The following is a 17,403-nucleotide window of genomic DNA, read 5'->3' on the forward strand; positions in this document are numbered from 1 at the left end:
GTACCTCTCCTGCATGGTGGAGATAGGCTAAGGCAGTTGGGGGGACATGACTTTCCAGGGGGTTGCGACAAAAAGGCCACCGCTGCTGGGGGTTACTGATCTCTTTGACCCCACAGCTGACAACTTTTCTTAGCTGAGGACAAGAAGAGGATCCTCAGACATGATGAGGGAAGCACAAGTATGCTGTTGTAGCTACAAACTCCATCTGATGGGGAAGGGGGTGTGAGTATGTAATTTAAGCCTTGTATGAGCTGGGTAAGGACATCTGACCTCCTCCAGTCAATGGACAATAGCTCCCACCTCTTCCCCTCAGACGATACACTAACTTAAAGGGACTCCACCCGTGCAGGCAACTGAGAACACATTAGGACATTACAGGAGTCTCTTATGCCATTGTACTCCATCTCCCAGACATGTCTCCCTCCTGTGCTGCCTGTGAGCAGGATACAGCGCTGTATATACCCTCGGCAGCCCTGATTGATGGCTCCTGCTGCCAGTAGCAGAACTCCCAGCCTCGGGCAAGGGTAGAGACCAATCCTATTGATGGAGGAGGAGGGCTGGGCCCAGGACATGCCCCCTCCCCACTCCCAGGCAGTCACTCAGCTCTCACTTGGTTACATTGTAGCACTGGCTCCACGCTCGGATCTGCTGCTGCCGCTGCCGCCGCCGCCGCCTGGTTCTGTACAGGGGGAACCCCAGGAGCACTACAAGTCCAAGCAACACTGAGTAGTAACAGCCGCTGCCAGGGATGGATCATTATGACCAGAATAATGACTATATGCAGCCGGAGGAGGACTGGGACAGGGACCTTCTATTAGATCCAGCCTGGGAGAAGCAGCAGAGGAAGGTGAGCCCTACCATGCCACTCACTGGCCACTCACTGGCCTCATCATAGACTTCTAGCCTCTTCTGTCTTGTATAAGTTCTGCTGCAGTGCTAGTGAGACCAGTCATGTATTCCATTATAAAACCAGTGGTCGTCTGAAGCCTCTGCAATCCATGAAGTGTACAGGGCTAGGAAAGGGTTACACTATTTCCAGACTGAGTCTAGAGGCCAAGCTACACAGTTACAGTAATCCATTCCTAATATAGACATCCAGTATGCAGCCCTGTACTGTAATACAGGTAGAGGACTGGGTGCTGCCACTATTGCACCGGAACCTATAGGTGATGTCACCACTCCTTCCTCTGTGCACACCTAGCCCTCTCTACCACACATGTCATTTGGCCCATGATGTAACATTTTGCTGTTTGATAAGGCAGCGAAGGATTGCATAGAACACCGCTGTAACTCAGGATGCCAAAATGTGATCCTATAGGTGGGAGTATACAGCATATAACTTTGTATGAACATGTGGTCTGCAAAAATTGTCCCACCTATGGCAGCCGAGGTGATCAGCTATTTGAGAACCAGCTTTTAATAAAGTTTGATTAGTAATTGTGACGTATTCAATGTTCTGGATATACATAGATGTACAATGCTGCTACTGTGAATTGGATTGTTCCAATCTGAAAGCCATTCTCATTCAGTGGTACCTTGGCATCATAGGACAGGTCGAGCCCTCTGAAATAGACCCTACAAACCATCAGCCCCATTCAGGAGAGCCATGAAAAGCCCACCTATAGACTGCAGATCCCTGGCCAAGGCCTGTGCTAGAGAGCAGCTGGTCTGCGGGCAGAGCTGACACTGAGACCAGTGACTTTATCTATTATTAAGGACTTGTCGTGGCCTCGAATGGTGTAAATATATGGTGCACTGGTTAGGTATTGATGTTGGATAGAAATGTTATCACTTTGTTTTATGAATAGCAGCGACATATGCCAGAGAATTGTACAAGATGAGTAGGACAGAGCAATTCATCTGTCTAGCTAGTCAACAGCAGTCCTTGGCCTATGTAAGCAGCAGATTATAGTCTTTATTATATAGTATATATTTTGCAGAAGACAGCACTAGGGGCACGCCTACATTCTGGGTAATGGGTGACAAATATGATTAAAAATGGTATTTCTCAGCCTTTTTATGTTTGGGGGGTTCTCCAATCAGACTCTAGGTGTTTTCCAACTTTGGGTGCATTCACAGTAGAGTTGTGTCTGTTCCACTTCTATGGTCAAGGTATTTGCATAAACGTACCCCACCCCAAAATGCTAATGAGGCCTGCTATAGAGATATATATGCATGCACACCAATGTGGGAGTGGCTGTCAATAGCAATAAGATCAGTCCTTTCATATCTGAAGCACAACATGTAGGATAAGATTGATTTCTGAGGCCTGCATAGCTTTTTGTCTATTGCAAGGTACCGTATATAAAATTGCAAGGGTACATTGAATTTTAACATACCCAGTTTTTTGGGTCTCCATCATTCAGGTCCAAAACTTAGAAAGCAGTTACCCACGGACCCATAGACTATAATGGGATCTGCCAGGTTTCTGCTCAGTTTCCGCCAGTTTTATACTGAAACTGCCGATTTTAAGCGAATTCTGCAGCGGAGTCTCCTAGTCCTGAATCCAGCCTTACACCCCTTTCCCCATTAACACGTGTGCTTGGGCAAAGCAGGCATTGAGGTGTATGGGAATAAGCCTCAAAAAACAGCTATTGAAGGTGTATGGCACGGTTTTGTGTATATTCCCACAAGACTTCAATGCTGCAGTTTTTGATGCTGATTTGCTACAGGTTACAACTGTATATTTTAAAGGGAGAACCTTACGTCGAGAATCCTCTGCACTGAATTGACACACAGCAGATTCAAAGATTTCTGCAAAGCTTTTTTTTTTTTTATCGCGGCAAATCTCATCCGGTTTTGTTGTTACTGTAAAAGTTGCATATTTTCTGCCTGGAAATTCTGCAGTATTTGAGTCCTGTGGGAACATATTCATGTTACACTAAGTTCCCATTTTTGGCTCTCCGTTCCTCTGTTCCAAGGAGGACTAGAACAAAGAATAGGCAAACCTCTATAATAGCAGTTACATATGGAGCCTGGTGGACCCCATTGAGTATAATGGGGTCCGTTGAGTGATCATCATTTTAAGACTGAAAGCGGCGGACAAGAATGGCACCCACCGGACAAATGTGAACATAGACTTGGAAGTATGGGGTTAGAAAGAATAACCATTGGGTAAAGAATGGTTTGGTTGACAGCTATTCAAGGTGTATGACTACCTTTTCGCATATACAAACCTCTGCTAATGTGTGTAGGCTATACCTGTAAAATAAGCAGAAGGCCATCTAGAGATGTTCTTTATGGGAGTGTTTTGTAGACACAATGTGACCTGTGCAGAGGTCATTGTGAGGGAGGGAAATAGATGAGTTGCAATGTTGCTAATTGTGAATGATGGATTCCATGTTATCTATTTATAGATGATTCATGTCATTGTGATCCTGTGATCCTTCACGTATTGATAATGAAATAACAGGAAGTGTCCGTGAATTATTTGACTTAGTGGCCAGCATAGTTACTAAAAGTATATGGGTAACTATATCTAGACAAATATTACTATTATGTATATAGGAGCGGAAGTCAATGAATGGTTAATATCAAGGTGTTATAGATTTAGTTATCTGCACTGGATGGGTGTGTAGTAAGGATATATATATATATATATATATATATATATATATAATCTCAAGGAGGTAATAGATAGGTGTTAACTCATGGTAGAACCTATAGACTATGACATTGATCTACAACTTGTTGATTTCTTGCATGCACAACACTATAACTCCCAGCATGCCGTCATATCGCTACTTGTGGGATCATTCTCCTTTCTATCTTCTGTTTATCACGTTGTTTGGTCTGCACAGCTTTCTGTCTCTTTAGGGTTTGCTTTATGGATATGGGTAGAGGTGTTGACTTATGGTACAGCTCACCTGCCCCTATTCTTATACAGTTTGTCTTGTAAGAAGCCGCATTGTTTTGGAGGAAATTGATTTATAGATCCTGATGGAAAGCTGGAAAGAACTTCAAAGTGTAGTTTTCATTCCAACATTTATAATCCAAGTCCCCGCCTATTTACTACTTGCTATAAGGCTGGCCAGTTACCATGATCTGCCCTGTTTTACCAGGCCAGGGCCAGCAGAATCTTACATTTTTGGAATGATGCATACTATGGGTATGTCCACAACGGACGTACTGTACTTGTAGCAGATTAACCACCGCAGGATTGCTGGTGACTAATCCACTGCAATGTACAGTAGCAGCAATGTAGATCTGATGTAGACAAATCTCATCCGCATGCTGCGCAAGAAAAACCTACCTGCGGTGCGGGTGTTCAAGCTGCTGCATATCAATTTTTGTGCAGTGTTTCCTGCATACAGAATTGCATTGCTGACGCCAGTCTACAGTAGTGATCCTCTGAATTCCACCACAGAATCGCCCCATCTGGGGCAGTTCTTGTCACAGCAGAATTTGAGAAAATCCATCACTGATTTGTCCGTGTCCTGTGTCAATGTAACCTAAAGAAGATTTTTTTAAAAAACTTATTGCTTCCTCTATCCCCCAGTCATTCTCCTTATTTAGAAATGCTGCAGATATGACATGGTCAGAAACTGGAAAAATACAGTGGGGCACAATTATTAAGAATGGCATAACATCCCACCTCCAAGTTTCCTAATAGATTGGCCATTGAGTAATGCTTATGCCAAAAAGGAATCAATAATAACTACATTCACATGACTGAGGTGCAAAACGACTGTGAACATTGGACATTTTCCACGGCCTTCTTGCACCCATAGGGCATCTGTTTTCACGGATCCCTCATACATTTGGGTACATGGAGGGATTTGGGAAAATGGACAAAAATAGAACATGTCCTATAGTTTTATTGTCTTGTTACAACCGTCCTTCAATATCGGCCATGTAAATATCCCCCATTCACATGCATTGTATATAATGCAGGAGTGTGATGGCTGTTAACCAATAATACCTGCACACGTCCGTGTAAGTCTAGCTTTCTTCTCCCATTTTTTGCAGTGTCAAATATGTGTACAATGTGTAATGAATGATGTCACTATAGAGCACGATTTAAGTGCATCTCCCTCCCATACTTTTGGCTGCAACATCTGGGTGATAATAATCCAAGGATAGGTGCAAAAGTAGACAGGACTGCAATAGAACAGATTAAGGCCTCGTTCACATCTGTGTTGGTATTCCATCTGGGGGAGTTAGCATGAAGATCCCCCCCCCCCGAACGGAATACCGAACGCAACTGCAAGCGGTGTGCAGTAAAAGCACTATAATGGGGTCCGTGTGCTTACTGCCCACTGCCCGCACGAATCATGCAGACAGGAAAGTAGATAGTGAAGTACTTTCCTGTCCGCATGTTCTGTGCGGAGATCTGGTGGCAAGCACACGGACCCCATTATAGTCTATAGGGTCCATGTGCTTTTACTACACACCGCTTGCAATTGTGTTTAGTATTCCGTCCCCATGTGGACTCCCCCAGACGGAGTACCAACGCTGATGTGAACGAGGCCTAAGGCCCCACAGCAAAATGCTGCGGGTTAAACCGTGGCAAAAATGCACTGTCTTTTTTTTTTTTTTTTTTTTTTTTTTTTAAGCGTTTTTCTCTATTCCTTTCTGTCTCTATTATACCTGTACGAAAACGCCACTGTTTACACAGGTATAATTGACATGCGGCGATTTTCGAATTGTGTTATTCTTTTTAATTCTTAGACTTTCATTATGATTATTATATATTTGTTTTCAATTATGCTGTTTTCTTTAGTTCTGTATAGAGGGACAGAAGGAAGTACAGAGATAAATTGGGCTGCATAGTATACAGGTCACTGAAAACAGTGATATCAGATATATGTAATGTATGAGGTAATAGCCCACTAGATCACGATCATGATTGATCTATAGGCGGACATGCTGAGAAGACAGGGATCACCTCTCTGCATACCCCCAGACCCACTCTTCATGGGAACCCTCTGTGATGTCATTACAGATGGGAGGCAGCTTTTCGGCCTTCTACACAGAGATTGGTTATTTTACCTCCTTATCACAGTACAGAATCGGCCTGTCAGTATATCCTAATCCTGCATATGGCATGCTGTACACGACTGTCTTTAGGGCTGCTGTGCCTTTGGCCCAAAGGGCATACAAAAACATTGTACCTAAGGAAGGATATAGCACATTCATACTGATGAGTTAGCCGACTTCATGAGGGACGTGTTCCCGGTTTCCTCCTGTCCATTGACTATTGCCGTGTGTACATGCAGCCATCAGTCAGTCACTACTAAAGCAAATGAGAGTATTCTCTTAGGAAGAGTCTGCTTCTTTTTTAGGTAATATTAGCCAGTAGCAAAGCAGACCTGTCTCCATAATATATTGCAGCAGATCCTCCTTAAGCCAACTGTGCACATTAGATCGCTGTTGTACGACCAGGGGCGTAACTTGAGGCGGTGCAGTCGCATCGGACACAGCAGCCTTAGGCATCCCATAAGCACTGGCATCAGTATTGAGATTGCAGCTTCCATCTGGCCCATAAGCCAAGGAGACCCTAAGATCCCCCTAACCACACTAAGGTGGATTAAACTCCTTAGCACCCGTAACTATCACTATAAAGAATTCCCTGTAGGGATGTGATAGGAGGCCCCGGACAAAAGATTGCACCAAGGCCCACAAGACTTTAGTTACATATCTGTGTATGATCCAATGAGTGTTGGTGGGATCATTCAACATACCCAAATGGTGGATGTTGGGTTAGAGTGATTGGGCATGTTGGAGTCCCTCATAAGTGCAGTGTTATTCTCCTTTAGACCAACTAGAATGTCATTTTTTTCTTGCGTCCATTATTAGCTTAAAAGGCATATTCACATGCCTTTTTTGTTGCATAAATTTTTAGGACTATTTCACTCATCTGAATGGGCTTTCAGAAGTCCAAGAGCATCTTGCAAAAACATACAAAATGAATGGAGCTGATTTCGGTCACAAAAAAATTCAGAAACTAATTTTAACCCATAGGGCCTTTTATATAATTATCATCCGAACGTTTGTTCCCAGTCATTGCTCCATGTAAAAGACCCCGAGATCACCGACAAATGCTGGTGTCTGTGCTGATCGCATCTTTATTAAAAATAATTTCAAGTCAGCAGGATATTGTCACGTGTAAAGAGGGGATATTCTGCTGACAGTAATGAAAATCAATGGCTGCATGAACAATTAAGTTAGGAATGATTATGTGTGCAGCCACTCATCCACTAGTATAAGATTAAGGCACCATGTAGCGAACACATAGGAAACGCATTGCGTTTTTTTTCCGCAACGTTTTTAATTTCATTTTCGCATGTACCTTTGCGAAGTTTCTACCCCTATTAAACCTATACAAAAAAAGCTAGCATTTCTGCAGGTATAATTGACGTGATGCAAGTTTATTTTTCAATGTGTGTATGGAATTAGCCAGAATCTCATCCACTTTGGTTTTGGAAATCGCAGCATGTCTATTATACCTACGGAAACACTGGCGGTTTCCCCATAGGTATAATTGTAACAGCAAGTCAGTGGATGAAAACTCTGCAAGCTTTCTGTCTAAAGCGCTGTGGGTAGAACCGCGATGCGTTGCCCCCGCAGTTTTTCATGCGGGACGTCCCATGGAGACTTAGCCAAAAAAGGTTTCAACTTCTGTCTTTGTAAGACGACCCTAAGGGTGCATTCACACGGTGTAACGCGGCACTGATTCTTGCACGATAACTCGCGTAAGAATCAGCGCTGCATAACGGAATCCCATTGACTTCAATGGGTTCCCTTTAGCGCGCGTAACACATTGAACTCAATGGGTTAAAAACTCCCATTGATTTCATTGTGTTACGCGCGCTAAACAGAACCCATTGAAGTCAATGGGATTCTGTTTTGCAGTGCTGATTCTTACGTGAGTCATCGTGCAAGAATCAGAGCCGCGTTACAACGTGTGAATGCTAAGGACCCGGAGTGGTAGAGTGGACATGCTTCTGAATTTCCATTGTATTTTCCTATAATCCAAAGTAGGGTGTTTTTTTGTGCCAGTGCAACTGCAAAATTGCTTTAAACATTCATATTGCAAAAGTAAAAAGTTGCAGGGTAAACACACAAAAATTGACATGCTGTGGGTTACTTTGCAATGCAGGTTTTTGCCTGATCATATGGATAAGATTGTCTTAAAACATACCTACACCCGCAAACAACTTTTCTGGCAGCATTTGCGTTATTAATGCATGTTGTAAATGTACTTTATCAACCTATTTTGGCTCCTTTCTGTGAAATCCGCTTTCTCTCTGTTTCTCTGTTGCCAGCAGAACTCTGTACACTGCTTCTCACTGGAATATGGATAGGTAGGTTCTTGTATAATGCAGGGAAGCTAATGCTGGGTGGGGAAGTTACTTTATACAGTTATATTTCTGGCATTACAAAACATAGAACAGTGTTTATGGTGTCATATGAAAGATGAGATTCTCAGCTTTCATATGACCCCAAGTTCTAACTGTATTGTTTTCATAGAGATCACCACTTAGAAATACAGTCTGGATTGGGAGTAGTTAATTTGCCAATCCAAGAAATAATATAGGTAGAACTAGACCTGGGAATCTCATCTTCATATGATACCAGAATCGCTGTTCTAGGTTTTATAATGCCTGAGATATATTATTTAAGAGCTTGCCCACCCGTACTCTAGTAAGGCCCGCTTCACATCTGCATTTGGGCCATTCTGTTTGTCTATCCGCATGAAATATACGGACAGAAATGTCCAGCAAGCAGCACTTTTCTCTCTGCATTTTAGTACGGAAACCACATTGACCCCATTATAGTTTATGGGGTCCGCGGGTTTCCTTAGGTAACCAATTTTTTATGCATATAGGTTTCCATTCAGGGGGTCTGCAATTGGACTTCCCAAAAGCAGATGTGAACTAAGCCTAAGAAGTAGCGTAAATATTTCTGCAGGCAATAGAAAAACAGACGGTTTCAGTGCAGGATTTCACAGAAAGGAGCCAAAATTCACTAATAAGGTATATTAGAACAAATTATTAATGTCACAATTCTGCCATTTTCCAGATCATCCACTATGCCACTACTGTGCATTGCAGCGGGTTAACCTCCATAGCAGCTACCCTACTGAGAATGTGCCCTGTGTGACCTCAGCCTTGGACATGTTCATACCTTAAAAACAGCACAGTGACACCCCAAAAGTGAGAGAGATTCATTAAGTATTCTCAAGACACTGATCCTCAGTCCTAAATCGGTCACAGATGTTTAATAATTTATGGAAATGTCACGGTGCATCCGCTGCAGGACATGATATACACTTAAGAAACCCGACTATGATGTATTAATGCAGTAGTAGAATAGTGCTAATACACTACAACGCCTTTTCTTTTTTTGTTAACATATGTTTTACTTAAATTATGATGCGGTTTCTAGTTTTATCCAATTTTTTATGAAATTCATAACATGCTTTGCAACCATTATAGTACCTTATGGTATGTTGTGAAATCCCCCCTTCCCCCCTTTAAATTCCCACCAGCCTCCCATGACCTAATAGTCGTCTGCTGCTTTTTCATCCTTGCAGTATTTCCGCTTCACATCCAAAATATCCTCCCCTCTCCCTCTTTCCATCTGCCACATATTACTGGGAAACATATGTAGATAAAATAAGGAGCGCTCCTCACATCAATATCATCAGTAAGGTCGGCTGTAGCGCACTTACAAGCTGGCTCATGTACAGCTTCACAAAGGCTTGCATGGTATGTTGACCTCTGTTTGAGTCAAGGGGTCTGGGCTTGTCTGAATAGTAGGGAAGTGTCTGGTACTAGTCTGCTGGATATACTTAACACAATAATATAATATATACATTACTGACTATATATAGCACAGTAGTACAAGATCACCTAGTCATATGTAAAGGTGGCCATACACAATCTTTAGTTGGCCGGACGAAGTGGGCGATTTTGGCCATTTTGATCAAAAAAAAATTTTTAAAATTACGTGTATTGTGGAACACTTTCATATAATACTGCAGACTTCTATTGCATTGCTATAAGTCACTTATTTTGTCCTCAATGAGATTTTCAATCCATATCAATGGGAGGCAGAATTCACACAATCACGTGCCAAAATCTGCAACAACTTTCTGTTGTTAATCACATTAAGCACATATTTGCACTTGATGTAATAAAAAGTTGCATAGCTTTCTGATATACTTTTAATTCCTCTCCTTATTCAATATGTCCACCTGCTGGTAATGAATGAACCCCTTCCCCTGTGCCTTGGTATGTTTGTCTGAATACATTGTCTGAATCAGCCTGGAAAGAAAGAGGTTTGCCGTGAAAATTTTCTGGACTGTATACATTGTAGTTGTAGTGAACCCTCAGCTGTGAGAAAAACGTTTTTGGCTAAGGCCACACGTTGCGGAAAAGCAGCTTTTTTTTTGTTGCAGATTTTGCCAAAGCCAGGAGCGGACTGAGCAGAAAGTAGAAGTATAAGAGCCTCCTATACATTTTCTATTTCCTTTGTAGCCATTCTTTTGCTTGGATCAAAAAAATCCTCAAAATCTGCTACAAAAAAATGTGTGTTTCCTCAACGTGGGGCCTTAGCCTTTCATTGTTTTTTTTGCCATGTTTTCTCTGCGATATTCTCTTTAGAGATGAGCGAACACTGTTCGGATCAGCCGATCCGAACAGCACGCACCCATAGAAATGAATGGAAACACCTGTGACGCCGGACGCCGGCAAAGTCAGCGTCACAGGTGCTTCCATTCATTTCTATGGGTGCGTGCTGTTCGGATCGGCTGATCCAAACAGTGTTCACTCATCTCTAATTCTCTTCCTTCTTTAAATCTTTAGGGAAAACCCTTGCGGCTTTTTGAGCCAGAGTCAAAAATGTCTACAAAAGGAATGAGGAATATATAGGAAGTTCTTATACTTCTACTTTTTGCACAATCCATTCCTGGCTTTGGCTCAAAAAACTACAGCAAAATCTGCACCAAAAAAAAGCTTCGTTTCCGCAACGTGGGGCCTCAGCCATAAGATTGACAACATTTTCCAAGGCTGTTTTTTCTGCAGTTTGTGGAAAGGATTACGGTAGCTAGAATCTCACTTTGCTTTTCTTCTGCATTTTAACTACGTGGAGCCTCAGCTTAAAGAGGGTCTCCAAGAATTGATATTGATGTCCTATCATTGAATATGTAGTCCATGGAGCTGTGTGTTTCAGGCTCTGTATACTGTGCTTCAAACAGTTGTTTGGTAGGGGTGAAGTGTGTCGGACCCCCAATGCTATGGATAGACCACTAATATTGAGTTTTGAAGAACCCCCTTTAAAGCTAAAATTGATTTCCAGTGTCTGAACGGCAGGAAGCATTTAGAGACGAAAGAACCTTTCCGATGTCTAGTAATAATGTATATGTGGACTAAATATAGTTCCTGGCCAGTCTTCATGATTGATCCCATGGGCCGTAGAGTCAGTTGTACAGGCCCATCCCATGTTTCAGAAGTAATCCATTCATTTAATGATGGGATCCAGGGATTGAAATAGATACATATTTGGCAGGAACTAAATGAATCTAGCAGAGCGCTGCTAGCACGTGTGCAGCCCCCCTCCCAATATAAAGCTTACCTCTGTTCTTCTAGGGAAAGCGGAAGCGCAATCTGCTGGATATTAAATCTTCACGGCAGGGAGGGGGGTGGGGGTGGAAAATTAGCGAGTGGCCCTGGAGGTAACACTGTCCTTGTTTGGAGTTGGACATTTCTATAGAGCTTTTATTCTTTGGCGACACTCCTGGAAAGATATGCCGCAGTCTGGCTCGTGACCACATGAGCGGACCCCAGAGCCTTTAAGCCCTCTTAAATTCCTTACAGCCACGGCCTGTGTGTGTGGTGTGAGCAGGATAGAGAGGTGAGAAGACTCTTATTACATGCCAAGGTTTACGCTCAAGGATTTTGAGGAACTTTTTTCCTCCTTGTTTACAGACTGCGATTAGACAACTTCCAAAATTGTCATTTCAACTATGTATGGCACAGACATATGCGCCGCTAGCGTTACCTTTTCTACTATACCACTGCTATGTCCCATTTGGGAGAATACTCTATTGCTGGCTGTTTAAAGGGTAAATCCACATTTGGCAAACTTGTTGCATCTGAAGGCCTTCTCATAAGTCTGCGACGTGTGAACATACCCTAACAGCAGATCAATGCTGTTCTATATAAATGATGGTTAGGGCATGCCAAAGTTAAAGGGGTTGTGGCACCAGAGACACTTATTCCATATCCACAGGCTAGGGGATAAGTATCATATTGCTGTGGCTCCAACCATTGGGACCCTTAGAGATCAATAAACCAGGGACCGAAAATAACCCCATATCCTCCATGTGAATGAAGTGGGCTTGTATGACGACTTCTTTGGGGCTGCCAAGCACTCCTATGAATAGGGGATTAGACTACACCTTTAAATGTAAGAATTGACTGTGAATGTGGTAACTTCATCTAAAGGTGCCCATACACCTTCACAAGCTGTCATCTGAACACTTAGCTATTTGCCCTTATAAACATACACGCCTATCACAGCTGAGGCCCAGTTCACGTCTGCGTTCGGGTTTCTGTTCCGGGAGTTCACCTAAGGCAACCCGTAGCCCCCATATGCCCGTGTGCATAATGCCCAACCATCCCGATTTCCGCGGGACACTCATGCTTTCCTACCCCTGTCCCGCGGTCCTGTAAAGCTCCCTACATGTCCCGCTATGTCCCTTTAATGATTTACTGATCAATCATTCCTCCAATCATCGCCTGCTCTTATAACAGATAAAAGGCTGCAGTGATCAGAGGAACGCTTTACTATGGTTCAAGGACCTTGTGTCACATAACATGATCACGTGACTAGGTATACGTGTCAGTGTCCCGTGCAGTGAAGAGAGAAGAGATCCGTGTAAGGTACTGAGAGGGAAGGGGGGATGTGAGATGCAGGATGGAGAGAGAGAGATAGAGAGTGTATGTGTCTGTCTCTGTCTATCTGTGTGTCTGTCTGTGTGTGTTTGTCATTATACTGGGGGCAGAGATGGAGGGGGGACATGAAACTGGGGGCATATGAAAGGGGATATGAAACTGAGGGAGAAATGGAGGAGGGGAGATGAAACCGGGGGCAGAGATGGAGGAGGGGACATGAAATGGAGCAGATAAAGGGGACACTTAAACTTGGGGACAACTGGAGAGGGCATTAAACCGTGGAAGGTTAATATTACCCTCCAGCTACCCCTACGTTTTAATGCCTGCTTCTAGTTGCCCACCGCTTAATGTCCCACTTCATCTGCCATTTATTTATTGCCCCCTCCAACTACCCCCATTGCTAATGTCCCCCTCCAGCTGATCCAGTTTCATGCTTAAACACCAGGAGAGGGACTTAATACTGTGGGGCAATTGGAAGGGAACATTACAATGTGCAGACATATAATGTGCTGGTTACTGTAGGAGGATTATACTGTGTCGGGGGACACGGAAAATGAAAGAGAATGGGAGGAGTCAACATAAAAGTGGGTGGGGCTAAATTTCCTGCAGCGCACGCTATGGGCGCCGCACATTTTGTCCCTCTTTCTGTTGTTCAAAAGTTGGGAGTTATGTGTGTGGTTTCTGCACGAAACATGGGGAGAGAAAAGTGCTGCTTGCAGGTGTGAACCAGGCCTGAAATTGCATGTGTTTGGATTGGGAAGAGGGGAGTAGGCCACTAGCAGTCACCTCTGGCAGCGGCTTATCTTCCAGGAGAACAAAGGATCAGGCATGATAAAATTCAACATTTCATTGCTGCTGATATAATAAAATATTCAGTAGTCCGTTTGAATAATTACAATTAGAATTTTTGTTCCATTTCAGTTCCCCCACAACCTGTAAATGCTGCAGTCATTTTATGGGTTTTGGATGAGACCCAATTCTAATATGTGCAGAATTTACTTGGCCAGATATTTGCAGTTGTCAGCAACTAAGATTGAAGTAAAGCATTAGAAAGGGAGATTTCTACCAATATTTTAAGGGGCTGTCTGAGATATAGATAGGAACATTGATTAAATGGAAGGAATGGCAAAACATGACAGAAGATCCTATACTCATCTGATAAATCTACTGTTGCACTAGAGCCTTTTCTCTCGTCTTTGTTTACTTGGTTCTGTCCACCCACATGAATGTGACTTCTGCGGGAAGCTGCAATGGTTTCCTTATTATGTTATAATCCTTTTAACCCTTTATTTTATTAGTTGCTGTGCCTGGAGTATGCCGCATATTCATGCAGAGGTTGTTCTCATAGAAATGTATGGCAACCTAGCCAGATTCGCCCATAGTCATCTGGCTGATGCTGGTGTGGTGACTAGTCATGAAGTCCTGGCTCTAATAAGAATATATATGGCAACCAAGCCACACTCATCCATAGTCATCTGGGTGATGCTACTGTGGTGAATAATCATTGAGTCCTGGCTCTAATAGAAATGTATGGCAACCTAGCCAGACTCACCAGTAGTCATCTGGATGGTGCTGGTGTGGTGACTAGTCATGGAGTCCTGGCTCTAATAGAAATGTGTGGCAACCTAGCCGGACTCTCCATTAGTCATCTGGGCGGTGCTGGTGTGGTGAATAGTCATTGAGTCCTGGCTCTAATAGAAATGTGTGGCAACCTAGCTGCACTCACCAGTAGTCATCTGATTGGTGCTGGTGTGGTGACTAGTCATGGAGTCACACGGTGGAATTTTTGTGGCAGAATCCACTGCAAAATCTCAGTTTATCATTCATTTCAGTTGGAGTAGTTGCTTAATTTTCAGCTGGTTGAAAAAAATCATCTAGTAGAATAAAGAAGCGTCCCCTTGAAACGCCCATTGAAGTAGGAAATTTTTGAGTCGATAGCGGGAAGATTTCCACAGTGGATTTTATATAATGGGTCCTGCTTCAAAATCCGCTTGTGAATTTACCCTTAGATCCAGCACAGCGACATGCATCACTTTACTGGGTATTACAAAGCCCCATCATAGTGCTGGTTCTGCAAAAAGTCACCGGTTCCCTTTAATCATTTTCGGTTTCATATCAGTTTCCCGACCTTAAACACATTTCTTTATCTTCCCTTTTACACATATTTTGCCGAATCCAGTAGAGAACTAGTACTAAGTGTGGATGACTTATACATACAACTTAGATCTTGTAACAATTCTAAAATACTATTCCTATTAAGTGTGGTCTGTAAGTATTCTGGTCCGGAGGCGTGGGATAGTTGTTACGTATTCTCTTCTTACATTCATGCCTTGCTGTGCATGATCTTTTTGGTTATTTCTGTTCTCTCTGTGAGCTACAGAAACTTCCCAGCCTTCCAAGTACGTAATGTTTAAGAAGTCGGTGTTCCTTTAAATCCCTGTGCCTGCGGCGGAGTAGACTTTACCTCCCATCATTTCCTCTCAGCTGATCACAGCCAGCCTCAGTTTATGTCCCTGTCTGAGCTTGTGGTCTAGGACTATTCGGCAAGAGCTCCCTCATGTCCAAAAATGGAAATGTTCATCTTTTTTTCAATTCCTATTAAACTTAAGGGGACGGAGTTTAGGAGGAGTTTTCTTTGAATTACAAAGCCAAAGGAATCCTGCATTAGATCACTCCCTGGAATCCAGAACCCAGAGATGATGTCCTGTTAGTCATAATGTGAAACCATTCATTTCATTCATTCTTACTCTGCTGCTGAGAATCTCCAAATGAGGCAAGGCGTGATGAGATGTGTAGTCCATAAATGAGACAGTCCTTATGTGTAGACCATGTCTCTGCATTACCCAATCTAGCTAGACATGATGAGATCTGTAGTCCATAAATGAGACCGTCCTTATGTGCCAGCCATGTCTCTGCTTTACCCAATACAGCAAGACCTGATGAGATCTGTAGCCAATAAATGAGAAAATCTTTGTGCCGGCCATGTCTCTGCATGAATCAATCCAGCAAGACATGATGAGATCTGTAGTCCATAAATGAGACAGTCCTTATGTACCGACCATGTCTCTGCATTACCCAATCCAGCAAGACATGATGAGATGTGTAGTCCATAAATGAGACAGTCCTTATGTGCAGACCATGTCTCTGCATTACCCAATCTAGCTAGACATGATGAGATCTGTAGTCCATAAATGAGACAGTCCTTATGTGCTGACCATGTCTCTGCTTTACCGAATCCAGCAAGACATGATGAGATCTGTAGTCCATAAATGAGACAGTCCTTATGTACCGACCATGTCTCTGCATGACCGAATCCAGCAAGACATGATGAGATCTGTAGTCCATAAATGAGACAGTCCTTATGTACCGACCATGTCTCTGCATTACCCAATCCAGCAAGACATGATGAGATCTGTAGCCAATAAATAATAAAATGCCGGCCAAGTCTCTACATGAATCAATCCAGCAAGACGTGATGAGATGTGTAGTCCATAAATGACAGTCCTTATGTGCAGACCATGTCTCTACATTACTCAGTCCAGCAAGGCATGATGAGAGTTGTAATCCATAATGTCATTAAATTGTCATATATTGGTAATCTAAAAATTATAACCAATTCTCATAACTTACATAAAGTGAAAGTTTGGATTACACGATCACTACCCAAAATCAGTTCTTTTCAGGTTGTCAAGGTGTGATCTGTTTTCTATAAGATCTTCATTTAACCCCTACTACATATAGCAGGGTAAGGCAACATTCGGCCCTGCAGCTGTTGTAAAACTACAACTCCCAGCATGCATATTTCATCTGCTGTTCTTGGAGCTCCCATGGAAGTGAATGGAGCGTATTGGGAGTTGTAGTTTCACAGCAGCTGGAGTGCCAAAGGTTGCTGAGCCCTGACATATAGACAGGGGTGTATATGCAAGATAGCATGGTACTATACTGTATCAGGAAAACCTGTAAACTGCACCCTAAGTTGCCATAGAGAATACCTCCAACTCCTGGAACAGTCTCTACACCTTTACTCCTTTTTGTTAAACATGTTCTCATATATCCCTATTGGACTTTGGACAAGTAAATATTGTTCCCCTTTATACATTGCTGTGATTTCTTTGTTGGGAGACATTAATCCTCCCTCCTACAATAGGATAAGTATATTTAGGTGTAAGGACTCTGTTTACGGATTAGAGAATGTGTGCAGAGCTCCCATTGCGGATTTTGTTAATGAAAGAAAAAAGGTCTGCATGTAGTGTTGTCAAAACCTTGACAGAATCCAGTTGACCCCATTAAAAGGTATATATGGTTCTATGAGCAAACTGAATGGACAACACCATGGGTTGTATCCATGTGCTTTCCACCAATCTATGCACTTCTAAGAATGAACCTGAAGCACAAAATAGACAAGTATTGGGCCTTTCCTAAATTTTGTCTTTGGGCTCAAAGCCCCCAACATGGGCTCTTGAAAAACAAGGTTTGCATACAAGACTTTTCTCTCTGTCAA

At 42.8% G+C, this 17,403-nt stretch overlaps 1 protein-coding gene across 6 annotated transcripts in view; it reads left to right on the forward strand.

The window, feature by feature from the left end:
• Window positions 1–598: 598 nt before the first annotated feature.
• The window catches only part of ACTN1 (actinin alpha 1), a 91,051-nt gene continuing 74,246 nt past the window's right edge, over window positions 599–17,403 (forward strand). For all 6 annotated transcript variants that reach the window (XM_075282969.1, XM_075282970.1, XM_075282971.1 and 3 more), the window contains exon 1: window positions 599–847. In XM_075282969.1, coding sequence (XP_075139070.1) covers window positions 749–847 — 99 coding nt within the window. In that variant the 5' untranslated portion in view covers window positions 599–748. The remainder of the gene's footprint in view (window positions 848–17,403) is intronic.

Source organism: Leptodactylus fuscus, chromosome 7, assembly GCF_031893055.1.
Source record: "Leptodactylus fuscus isolate aLepFus1 chromosome 7, aLepFus1.hap2, whole genome shotgun sequence".
In the NCBI taxonomy this organism is placed as follows: Eukaryota; Metazoa; Chordata; class Amphibia; order Anura; family Leptodactylidae; genus Leptodactylus; species Leptodactylus fuscus.